The following is a 12,512-nucleotide window of genomic DNA, read 5'->3' on the forward strand; positions in this document are numbered from 1 at the left end:
TATCAGATTGATAAAAAATTTGAGAAAAATTTCAACCATGGGTCACCAGGAGTCGGACATAGCCGGGATAGGAACTGGTTCAACGACGCCGTTTGGATCCACTGACTGCGTCAAGAACAAACTGAAAGAACACGAAGAACCGATGAATCAATTCATTAAATGAATGATACGTGCTCCGTAAGTCCGACTGTATTCTGGCTTACCAGTGTTTGTGATCCGGGTAATAGTACAATACGGGCCCCCACAGGGCGTATCGTACGTACGGAAAGTTGATACGAGTCGTGGAATACGTACCAAAATGTATGTCTATCGACTAACGAATTACAGGTTTGTATCGGCGATATTGAGCAAGGCAATCGGGTCACTACTAGCTGTCTACGGAAAGTTTCGGTCATGGAAATATTTGGTACAGCCGCCCTAGTAGCTAAGAAAAAGCTCTGCCAACAATTCCACCCCCTTGCCTGCAAGGATATTGGCCAGTGGTTACGAATCTTTCCCACGCGGTCGTTGCCACAACCAATAGCCCCCCCATCAAGGTGGATAAGGCATGGTCCGATCGTTCTCCGGTGTGGTCTGCTAGCTTTGCCTTAGTCGCGAAGAGATCCAACTTGAAAAACAACGCCCAGGAAGCTTGTCCCACGCAGATCTCCCAACTTCTATCTCACCTCGCAGAAATTTCTTTCCACCAAGAGTGCAGTAGAGTGCGTTCTCTACTCTCAACATGTTGTCTTCGTGGCAAAAGAAGTTCTTCGAGAAATCGGATGGCCCAACCGAGGCTAATCCGAACCCTCCGGAATACGGGACCGCTGAAAACACCCATCCAGGCTCAAAACACCCAGAGGAAGTGGTCAATGATGATGTTTCAAGGGACGACGTGCCCGACGATGCAGCTCAGGATGGTGTAGCACAAGCCGAGGCCATTACATTGACCTGGAACAAATGGTCCCTGGGATCGGCCTATGTTCTGTGAGTCTTTAGCCCGATACCCTTGAGAAGATAACAACTAATTCAGCGTAGTATGTGGCTCCTATACTTTGTGAATGCTTTTCAATCTTCAATCACTGGGAATCTGTCGGCCTACATCACGAGTGGATTCGAATCACACTCCCTGATCCCGACCATTGGCGTCGTCTCCAGCGTCATGTCGGCCGCAACTTATATGCCACTTGCGAAAATTCTGAACCTGTGGGATCGCTCCATTGGATTCCTAATTATGGTCCTATTTTCCATCCTTGGCTTAGTATTGTCTGCAACATGTTCGAATATCGCAACGTACTGTGCAGCCCAGGTAGGTCTATTTCTGGTTATCTGTATGCGACAATTGACTTACCACTCCAAAGGTTTTCTACAGTATCGGGTTTGCCGGGTTGATTTTCAGTATCGACGTCATCACGGCTGATACTTCATCGCTGCGCCATCGAGGTCTTGCTTATGCATTTACTTCCTCTCCTTATATTATCACGGCATATGCAGGCTCGGCTGCTTCGGAACACTTCTACGAGTCAAACTGGCGATGGGCATATGGCTGTTTTGCCATTGTTCTCCCCGTTGTTGCCTTCCCAATGTTCTGTCTACTTCGGTACAACCGCCACCTGGCCAAGAAGAACGGCCTTTTGAAACCGAGGGAGAAGAGTGGCAGGACGCTGATGCAGAGCTTTGTCCACTACGTCATCGAGTTCGATCGTAGGTTCTCATGCTCGTACCATAGAAGCTTTTAACTAATAAATATAGTTCTGGGAACCTTCCTTCTCGCAGCCGGCCTCGTTCTTTTCCTCCTTCCCTTTACTATTGCTGGCTCCGCGGAAGATGACTGGGCCTCTGCTCACATCATCGTTATGCTTGTTGTCGGTTTCGTCGTCCTGATTGCGTTCGGCCTTTCCGAGCGCTACCTCGCCCCGGTGCCCTTCCTCCCTTACCAAATCCTTCTCTCCAGAACGGTTTTGGGTGCCTGCCTTATCGATGTGACCTACCAAGTTGCATACTACTGCTGGTTCGACTACTTCACCTCATACCTACAGGTCGTCTATGGCACTAGCATTGCAACTGCTGGATACATTAGCAGTATCTTTGACGTGGTTTCCGGAGTTTGGCTTTTTGTTGTCGGTTTCTTAATCATGAAAACTGGTCGTTTCCGCTGGCTCGTCCAGTTTGCCGTGCCCCTCTATCTTCTTGGAGTGGGCCTGATGATTTACTTCCGCAACCCCAGCTGGTCCGTGGGCTACACGATCATGTGCCAAGTCTTCCTTGCCTTTGCCGGCGGTACGATGATTATCTGTCAACAGGTTGCCGTGCAGGCTGCTGCTGACCACAACCACGTCTCCTCGGCTCTTGCCTTCCTCAACTGCTTCGGCAACATCGGTGGTGCGATCGGCGGCAGTATCTCTGGTGCTATCTGGACGCACACCCTGCCTGATGCATTGAAGCGTCTTCTGCCCGACTCCGTCAAGAGCGACTGGGAAGCGATCTACGATGATCTTGACGTTCAGCTGAGCTACCCACGAGGCTCACCCGAACGACAGGCCATTTCCCTTGCTTACGCTAGCTCCCAGAAGAACATGTTGATCGCTGGAACAGCTATCATGGCCCTGTCGCTTGTCTGGATGTTCGTCATGAGAGACATCAAGCTTACGAAGCAGCAATCCAAGGGTATCCTGTTCTAAAATCTGTATTGTGTCTGCCGACATCAGCCTCCAAGCGCTATATTTCACGTAAAATATGCAAGTTGGATGAGCATCATTTGTACCGTGGCTACAAGCTACGGACTATTGCAAGATTCGGATCTCTCGACGGTTGGAGAGACATTTCCTTTTTTGAAACTTTTGAATTATTTGTCTAGGAGATACCAGTCTATATAACGGGCGCTGCGGTGGTGATTCCCAACAGGGGTGAAGGGAATGAAGATATCCAAGGAGTACCGCCACTTAGTGATAGACATAGCTTAATGTAATACTATGCGACGCCACTCATGGCTTTGATCTTGTTTCCCGCCTCCTAATCCTTCTACCTTGTAACATTGGACGTAAATCTCTAGCAATGACCGTTGCAGAATGCTGATGAGATTCGACCATGATCACTTCGAGAATACTAAAAATTCTGCGCCTTACGACCCCCTTCCTCCCATTCTACATCACATTCTCATATTCAGATAGGGCTGCTGCCACATCCGTACCTGCATATTTGCGATGTATGTAGTCCAAGAGCCGATCCCTTGCCAAGTCCCCATTTCCGATCGGTACGACAATAGAGCACAGGGTTAATTGCCGTCGATATCGGTAATTGTTGGAAGGAGTGCATCTGGCCCACCGTGGTGGATTACGAGGCCCAAGCTGGCGTATATCCGCAGGCAGGATAATTATTGGAGGACTTCCAATCTCCCACAGCTGCCTCGCTTACTGGCCCACCTTACCATGCGGCAAAAGCGCTCCATGATGAAAGCTGTTCCATCTGAACATTGTGATGTCGACCTGGAAAGTAACCGGGTAAATCATTACTAGAAGCGGCATGTCCTGTCAAATAGACAAGCAACACCAAGAGATTGTGGAACTGCGATGCCGAGATACTTAGTGTGGTGTCTGCGACTGTTAGCGCTATGCGGAAATTACAATCCGAACAACCATCCCATCCAAGACTTTTTTAGTGATCCTTGGAAAAGCTTCGGCTGTTGTGGAGAGTCTGAGACAGAACACATTCCAGTATCCATGCCCAAGCTCAGCCTAAACGGACAATGAGGCCAACTTAACGTGCGATTGATAAACATGCGACTTCCACCACGGAAATTAATTGCTTCGGCTCAGTCTTCCTTGTGCGGTATGGTGGCAGTCCGAACCGCTTGCTGTTAACCCTATCAGATGATCAGATAACTTCCACCGTTACATCCGTATTTGCGGTGCGTCACGGTATGGAAAACGGACCCACCGTCCCGTATTTGACGACGGGGCCGTTTCGTATTTCGCCGTTGGCGGGACCCTCTTTTGCAAAAACACTAGTGGAACGACAATACTAGCGGCGTGGTAATAATCTGGACTGGACAATGACACATGGATGCGATGCAGATGTCTCATGTGCCCTGGCAATATCGCGCCCTAAACGATATTATGTACGTAATGGGCGCAGAAGCTCTTCTGGGTTTTAATATAACCATCACGTTATGATTCGGCGTTGGTGGGCTTGGCCCGCCGTCTGGCCTCACCCGGATCACGCTTCTACCGTTCTTTCCATCTTATCAATCAGTTTCTAGAGAATGAAACCCCGACCGTTCCCCATCGACGCATCCACTGCATGACGCAGTGGACTTTCTTCACATGGAGAGCGTTGAGGCCTGTGGCGGCCTGGCCGGCAGTGTTTCAATGTTTTCTTTCGTTGCCGATATTTGGTCACCCTCTACGGAAAATTATGTTACTCTGAAAGACAGCTTATGGACAAAGGGCCACAGCTCGAGTACAACTGTGGTCCGTTATGTCAGCTCGTCTAGGTATACTACTGTAGCTCTAGCTTCTGAAAACTGTCCCTTTCACGTGGCGTGACAAGGAGAGCTGCATATAAAAGTACATGTCGCTGCCTACCTATTCCAGCGCCCGTGGCGTTGTCACTTGAACATTACTATTGCGGCGGCTTTAACTAAAGCCTTTCGTTGTGTAAATACTTCACATTGAATCTAGTAGAAGTCATATTAAACAATAGTGTGAAAAAGAATATGTCTGACGGAGACAATTTCGTAAACTGTAGTTGCTTTCTTATACCGTCGTACATAGTTTCATACATTTGAGCTTGCATACCTTTTGTGAGACTTGAGTGTGCACTGCAAGAAATGACAGGTGTTCACTGTTAATGGGTATATTGTAGCACTACTTGCCTATTTTGAACCGAGTCATTCTGACTATTTCTTTTGCAAGCCTTTCCGTCCTTTCTCTCAATCTCTGGTGAATTAGATCTTTATGTTCCACATATTCCAGTGGCCTAGCTGTACAAAGGCGGAGCGTTTCTCTACTGGTCATGTTGCTATATGAGTGTAAGCGCACCCGGATTTATCCCAGTCATGCATATCAATAGCATAGCCAAATTTTACCTGGCACTGTTCAAGCATATCTAGTGCATGGTTATACTGGTGTTACTTATAATATTAATAGTTAACTCTGTACAAGTAGTGCCTGTAACAGGTTCCTCGCCACCAATCACACTTGGTTTCTTGGAGGTTCCAGGAATTGAGGAGGGCCTTGAACCTCGTTGGTGAGTAGTGATTATTAGTTTCTGTATTTCTCGGTACTGCCACATAACTTCGAGGATTCTAACCTCAAATTGAAGCGTGTCCAAATGGGCGCAACATTCAGATGCTTCACCCTTTCACGAAACATGTTATCTTTGAAGTTTGCTGCTGTGATAATATCGCCCCATGCGTTATACGGTTGAAGTTGTTGCCGGTATAGTACTCGCAACAATAACACCGAACTGTCTCGTGCTGGAACCACGCAATATATTCCATGGACTAAAGATCCTCATGCCTATAACCAATCCGCAATCTGTAGAAGGGCCTTTGTCTACTAAATAGTTACGGAAATCGTCGCCCATTTTGCAGCACATAAGAAAGATATGCGTCCTGTCGTGAGACACCATGAGCCTGCTAGCTACATCGTTAGCTGTGCCGCATTCCAGATCATACTGGTTGTAATGAGTGTCTTGACTGAGACCATTGGCGCTGTCCTACACGATTGGTAGTGTTGTGTGCTAACCTAGCTCGCGTGCCGGTTCAAAGACAAGCCGCTCCTGGAGACTCATACAGGCTTTGCAGAAAGGAGGAGGTGACTAAATAATAAGACCGTGGGTCCATGCACATAGATTCACTGACCGTTAGTAAGGAGCGGCAAGTGATTGTCATCGATATCCTAGCCCATGCGTTCTGCAGTCCCTGGCGCTTGGGTCTTTCGGTATCGTCGAAACAGTACCCTTCCTTTACGTTCATGAGGGAGTTGTAGATACAATATCCAATATGACGTAATGTGCCATGGGTATGCCTCATAAGAAGAACTCCATAAGGAGATTTGGAAAGAGTCGTTTATACGGCCAACGAGATTTTGGCTAGTAGGTCGGAGCAGCAGCCCGCCGCAGGAAGTTCAAAGGTCAACGTTAACGAATGCTTTCGTCTTCCTGTGCACTAAGAGCAGAGCTCTTCAAGTTCCACCTGAGTCAAAGCCTAGATGCGGACATGGAAAGAAGCAGCGATGGTCAAATACTTATGACCTAGCTTCTCAATTTTCAATATCGATATCATGACTTGGTAATTGGATGAGATACCGTCGTGCGGCAGAGCAGAGATAAGGTTAAGTTAGTATGCTGTGTAGAATCTCGACAGTGATATCGTTTGATAGGAGAATCTTGATATTGATGTGAATTGGTAAGTCTAAACGATCTTCAGGGTGCACATAAGCACAGGAAATATTCGTCAATAGCGTGAACTTGTCACATAGTACCCTCAAGGCTGTTCATCTGTTGACCTCCTATAGGCAACGGTGTCCAAGGTTACCTGTCAGGTGGGACAGAGATCGACACATCTTCATGATCATATAGGGAACAATATGCCGATGTGCATCGTTTGCCACATGTCGGACTTGGAATAAAGATGATGGCAAAAGGGGAGAGGAGGAGCAAGAAAGAGAAGGGGAAAAAGAGCGCGGGGAGGAGAAGATGGTGGCATAGGGTGAAGGAGTGGATGCAGCTCGCATATTTTGGTCCAGGGAATGATACTGTTATCACTATGCCATGTCCATGTTGACGAAGTATACATTCACCCCCACCAATCACACTCAAATGTTTAGGAGAAAGCTGATAAATAGATTATGTACATCATGATGATAATAAGGATACCGTTGAACCGACACGCATTCGATTGGCAGTGCGCTTGTAGGTCTGATGACGGACCATTGGAATTAAGACACGGCGAGTGTCTTGACTCTAGACGACAACACTCTGTATAGCTCAATGGATACCAGAAATGATACGCTATATCGTCGTGATATCCGATCGCTTGTGTACTACACTAGACCTCTTTATTCATGATACACGAATGCATTGACTGCGGCTTTGAGCTCTCCAGCAATGTGTGCCCAGGAAAAAGGGCACGCAGTCAGCTAGGAGAGTGTCTGCTAGCCATTACTGAGGCCAAGCATTTACGATAGAAGAAAGTAGCAGAATACCAAACCCCCCACACTAGAATCTTAGTAGTACGTTAACAGTAGTCAGCCACCATATATTAGTACTAATTTACGTTATAACGCCACACAGCAGTCTAAAGGCTTCATACATGATCATCTAGTCCTCTGAAAACCGCAAAGGTCAAGGCAGCATGGACGCCTATCGAAGTCCAGTTAGATATTGTTTCCAAGTTGTCAAACAACTTCCTGAACACCATGTGCGCCACAAAGTTAAATATACTAGGATCCAAGTAGTCAAGAAAATCAACGTTGCCCAAATAAAACAAGCCATTTTTGGGTTTGTAAAATATGATCTTTCCAAATCGAAATTGATCGTTTTGTATCAAATACGAAGGAAAGGCCCCGTGTTATAGGGCCGGCTACCAGAGCCGGGGCGCGATAAATGAGACGAAAAGCTGCCAGTGTCGAGGCTACCTGGCTCGTCGACATGCTGGCTGTGTCATCTGTCTACATGAAGTAGACCTGTGTTCCCTGTACGAATATTTTGGGAGTCTAAACCGGTTCAAGAAGTAATTTAGAGGCCGATTTGCTTGAGAATCCACTCATCCTCCGCAAGCTCTTTTGCAGAGCTACGCTTCTCCGGCTCCCACTGCAACATCCTTTGCATCATACGCAAGAAGCTCTCCTTATCCTCGCCTTCAAGGGTTGTTTCCCTTTGCTCGAGTGGAGTGAGATCTTGCAATAAAGTAGGCTCATGAAATTCGCCCGTGTCGGAGAAAAACTTTTGGCTTTGCTTGCCCCGCGCAAGAAGGCCGGGTGGGGGAGGGCCGAGGAGATTTATCATCTCAGCAAGATGTGCCCTACTCCGGTATGTTTGGAATTCAGGGTCATGGCCTGTGAATAACGAGCCCCCTTCGAAAATGTTCCAGATCTGCAACAAGGTTAAACGCGCCTTTCAATGTTATTGGCCTGCTTGTTATCTTACCATACACCCTACACTCCATATATCGATACTGTATGACCATGGAATTTCCAAGATTACCTCTGGCGCTCGGTAGATATCGGGTTGGACATCTTCTAAATGTTCTACACCACCCAATATAGCCGAGCCAAAATCACATAGAACGGGGGCGCCTAGTTTCCCAGGGATCATTTCGAGGTCCCTGGATAGATAAATTTCTCTTCCATCTAGCTCCTTCCTTGGAGAAGGATCCTGGAGTTCGTCCTCTTCAAACTTAATGAAGACTGAATAGTCAGCGAGCTTAAACATGATGTTATTCGCCTTGATGTCTAATCCAAGTTAGTAACCAACAAGGGTAAAGAGATTGTGTTGACATATACCGGTATGGATAATCTGGCACTCTGTATGCAGGTAGTCTAGCGCTAGGAACACCTGCCGAAGTGTGAAGGCTAGGACCGGTTTAGGCAGCCGTTGGACGGGGTTACGGTGGAGGAACTCCCACACACTCTCAAATAATGGGGGATGAACAAGGCATTGGTGTTTGTCTTCAGGCCCGTCAATGTGGAAAGAATCGAGCAGAGACCTAATGGCATTGCGGCCTGGATGCTTTGAGGCTCTGTCAAACCGCTGATACATTTTGAGCTCATCATCCAGCCGTTGTCCCATGGAAGCAGCCTTGATAAATATTTTGAGGGTCACATAAGAGCGGCAACTGTTATCATCCGGCGTAAGCAGTTGTATGAGGAGGACTAGAGGGGCCTTACTTCATATCCCGCGCAAGCCATACGGTCGAGGTCGCACCATATCCCAATTTGCCTATGACTTGATATCGGTCCTGGATTACTTCGCCGATTCGAGTAGGATAGTAGCGCGAGGCAATATAATCAGGCAGTGTTTCCTCTTCCAGAGTCTGAGTTGGAGAGATCCGGGCGAAGTTCGGATTAGAGAAGTTGAGTGGCTTCCATGTTCGCCCTAGCGGGAATCGCGGTAAAGGCCGTACAAGCCGAGATAACATTACGAAGAACAAGGGTGAAACATAAGGTGATGCCGTTGATGAGGATATTAATACTAAAAGAGGGGCTAAGGAGGGTGTGGAAAGTGTGTTTAAGGGCTTTCCCCGGGGAATTCAGTGTAGACTGATGTATTACACATGTAGAGAAAGGGCCAACAGGTTATTGAATGAGTGAAGTCTGGGCTGGGGACGCGCGGCGATCTAGCTGCCTGAGGCATACATATTTATGCAGGTGGTACTGATATCCTAAAGCGGCATGGCAAAGGCCAGTATTCAGCATCTTCCTTGTAGCGGATTTCGAGAGGGCGAACAACTGCTCTACTGTTCTCATATTGGGTGCTCCTAGCGCCTCTCCGTTTTGTGACCCAGTTTGGCCGCCACGGGGAATACGCGGAGGAACTGATGGAAAGCGGCCAATTAGGCAGGGAGGCGACCGGACTGAAAAATGAAGAAAAGGAATTAGCGTAGCATTGGCTTGTGTACTCCTGGCGTGTGGCTCAGGTACAGTACAGCTCAAGAGATAACAAATCCCATATTCCATGTTTTAGGCTGATATGTGGCAGGATGTCTTGCTCTGCAAAAAGAAATATTCCGAAATGGTCCGTCTACGAGGCTGGAGTCTAACTCCATGGTACCAATCAACACGAGCTATCTCATGCGATATTCATCAATCACGAACTGTGAAAGTGAGGCAAAGGCAAACCCTCACCACGCCATAAGATGCCAGCCTCGCCTATTTTCGCCTCTCCTGTACATGTCTCATTACAGTGTATCAGGCTGAGCGCTGATTCCTTTCCTCACTAAGAATGGCCCCCTTCATCACTTCGCCGACACTTCATGATACAGCAGAGTGGCAATGGATCAAATACAAGGCATGAAGACGCAAGTGGTTGAGTACGAAGTGTACCATCTGAAGCTAAGATTAAGATCATCATTGTGTTAACACTGACATTATTCCTACTGGAGTTTATAGCAACAGCATATCGATATATCACCTAGGCGCATCGCAAGAAAGGCAAAGACACGGCCCTACCAATACCAATCAGGCTTGAACCACTTCAACATATAATATTAGCTAAAATCGTAGAGGAACGGTGCGTTCATACAAAGAGGATTCGATGAGTTCTAGACCTCGGGTAGAATAAAACCAGTACGCGAGTACTCGAGACATAACTTTCGTAGACACTGTCAGCGTTGACCTGGTCTACATCACGTTTGGCGCAGTCCTTGTCAGCATCCCAGTGAGTATCCCGAGACATATGTACATACACATCGTCGTCATAATGAGTCTTGGGAGATGGCCTCTAACGGGATGTCTCATGTCACACTACACTTGCGCAAGGAAATATCTATCCACTGGGAGTGTCTTTGCTGCTAGTGCAGCTGGAGATCCCGGGGTCTTCGGATAGAGATTGGTGGCTGTACCGTAGTGCTGCACGTTCCTGTCGCTGGTGCCGGCGCCACCACGCGTTTATAGTGCACCTGGTAGGTACACTTACCTTGTTAGGATATCACAGATGTTCTGTAATTCTACCTACAGAGCTTCTGGTCAGTAACGCGCAGCGTTCTCGCCACATTTCCTGCCTTGGGAAGGTAGCCCAAACACGCCATACCCTAGCAGTGCGGTGTATGACAATGTTCTAGCCCAATATTCAACCAACTTGAAATGAAATCTCAATAGAGGTTCCATACAGAAGTCCCCCCTTTGAGTCTACACGAAGCTCCATTCAGGAGGTTTATTAGCTACCCCTAAGACGCGGGTAGCAGGCGAATCATGCAAGAAAGTATAGTTACAGATATGCGAAAGTAAATATGTAGACGCCGTTGAACCGCATGGCGCTAGGGTTCTGACTCGTCTCGTTTATTCCTAACGTCTTTAGAAGCCCTGCAGCTTCGCAGAACATTCGTCGCCACTTCTATTTGAGCAATGCCGAGCTTGCTAGGATAATGTTACAACGAAGATCAGGGTCGAGCCTAGGTTTGTCTAATCAATAATGATTCCAATGAGTTGTCTATGCAGGTTGGGCCAGCTGTTTCAGAGGAATTTGTCGGTTCGTTACATTGTCTTAAACACTTCACATGTGCGCCTTCTAGAACGGTGAAATTTATCACGTCGCCAATAACACTGTTCATTCTCAGTTCTGTTTAAATGCCTCATGTTTCATGTTCGATCGTTCGTTGTCATCTCTGATTATTCTTCCCCTAGCAGACTTCAATGGCAGCCATGATACTGATGCCTATATCTTAGAACGCTGAACGAGCTACCTCATTTGATTGACAGCATGTCCCCAGAAGACTGTCCTATTTATTGCCCATCTCCCCTGTGCCAAATAAGACGCCATTAGCACTCCCATTAACGGAAGGGTCGCCTCTATTTCCTACTATAGTACTTTGGTCTTTTGAACTGCAACGTTAGCAGCCATGTTAACTCCCTCAACCACACCCGCAGAATCAACGCACCCAGAGCCATCATATCCCGCATTCGTTTATGAACGGATTCCAAACGGGTGGAGGCTTCTCGGGATTATGCCCGATCGTCCGGCTGACTCAGTTTCACCAAATTGGGACGAAGATGACGATGGCACTGGTGTCTGTCCCCCAGGCTATACCCTTGTCGCCCTACAGCCGTGTTTTGTGTATGCACTGAGTTCTAGTCTACCAGCCTACTAGAAAGCAAATCCGCTGACTTATCTATTCAGTGGTTATATAGTCTCCAATGAACCCAGCGAAGTAACAAAGTCCAGTGACCTCCCAGGAGAGAGTCCAGCAACTGCGACCATTACTGACCCACTTGTACCGTTGGCAACCACTTTACCACTCGCTTCACTTGAACTATCCACCTTCGACTACTCCAGAGGCTACAGAGCGGCTCGTGATGCAACTCATGTTATCTTGCTTTTGATCACGGTTGTTCTCTTGAGCCTGGTGGCTCGGTCATACACGCACCGGAGCAGGAAGGCCTCACAGGAAAAAGCAAAGATGTCGCTTCCTGTGACGGACTTGCCCAAGAATTGACCATCGGAACTACCGGCCATCGAGAAAGCCTGGCGTGTTTGATGCCGGGGCAAATCACTAGACGACCAAAATCCTCCGTATAGAATGGTGAGCTTGAGATAGACATGCAGTCTACAGAATCATCGACCGGTTCACCACATTCCAGTGAAAGTCGCAGTATGTCCCATTCTGGGTGAGTTGGATGAACCGATCAGGAAATGTACGCGACATGTCACACTTTCGGGTTGTATTGTGTCTAGAATGTCTGTTTTTCTTTCTTTTTGCTGTTAGTTTTTGAGTCTTTCGTTTTTCTGCACCAGCTGAGATTGCTTTTGTCACTCAAAGTCTTCTTAGATCACAATGAGCTATCCCGAGTCTCGTAGGATCGCATAGGTATTAG

General features: G+C 47.4%; 3 protein-coding genes across 3 annotated transcripts; 2 read left to right on the forward strand and 1 right to left on the reverse strand.

The window, feature by feature from the left end:
• Nucleotides 1–721: 721 nt before the first annotated feature.
• Nucleotides 722–2,660, forward strand: mirD (putative MFS siderophore iron transporter; the record flags this gene model as incomplete). Its single annotated transcript, XM_022528669.1, has 4 exons — nucleotides 722–966; nucleotides 1,018–1,288; nucleotides 1,341–1,683; nucleotides 1,732–2,660. 4 exons carry the CDS (start codon nucleotides 722–724, stop codon nucleotides 2,658–2,660), a joined length of 1,788 nt encoding a protein of 595 aa, XP_022393511.1.
• Nucleotides 2,661–7,719: 5,059 nt separating this feature from the next.
• Nucleotides 7,720–9,121, reverse strand: ABOM_001540 (protein kinase domain protein; the record flags this gene model as incomplete). The annotated part of the gene is made up of 4 exons (XM_022528670.1): nucleotides 7,720–8,076; nucleotides 8,131–8,435; nucleotides 8,487–8,818; nucleotides 8,871–9,121. 4 exons carry the CDS (start codon nucleotides 9,119–9,121, stop codon nucleotides 7,720–7,722), a joined length of 1,245 nt encoding a protein of 414 aa, XP_022393603.1.
• Nucleotides 9,122–11,539: 2,418 nt separating this feature from the next.
• ABOM_001541 (uncharacterized protein) lies at nucleotides 11,540–12,133 on the forward strand (the record flags this gene model as incomplete). Its single annotated transcript, XM_022528671.1, has 2 exons — nucleotides 11,540–11,754; nucleotides 11,818–12,133. 2 exons carry the CDS (start codon nucleotides 11,540–11,542, stop codon nucleotides 12,131–12,133), a joined length of 531 nt encoding a protein of 176 aa, XP_022393602.1.
• Nucleotides 12,134–12,512: the final 379 nt, after the last annotated feature.

This window comes from Aspergillus bombycis (assembly GCF_001792695.1).
Source record: "Aspergillus bombycis strain NRRL26010 chromosome Unknown contig00006, whole genome shotgun sequence".
Lineage (NCBI taxonomy): Eukaryota > Fungi > Ascomycota > Eurotiomycetes > Eurotiales > Aspergillaceae > Aspergillus > Aspergillus bombycis.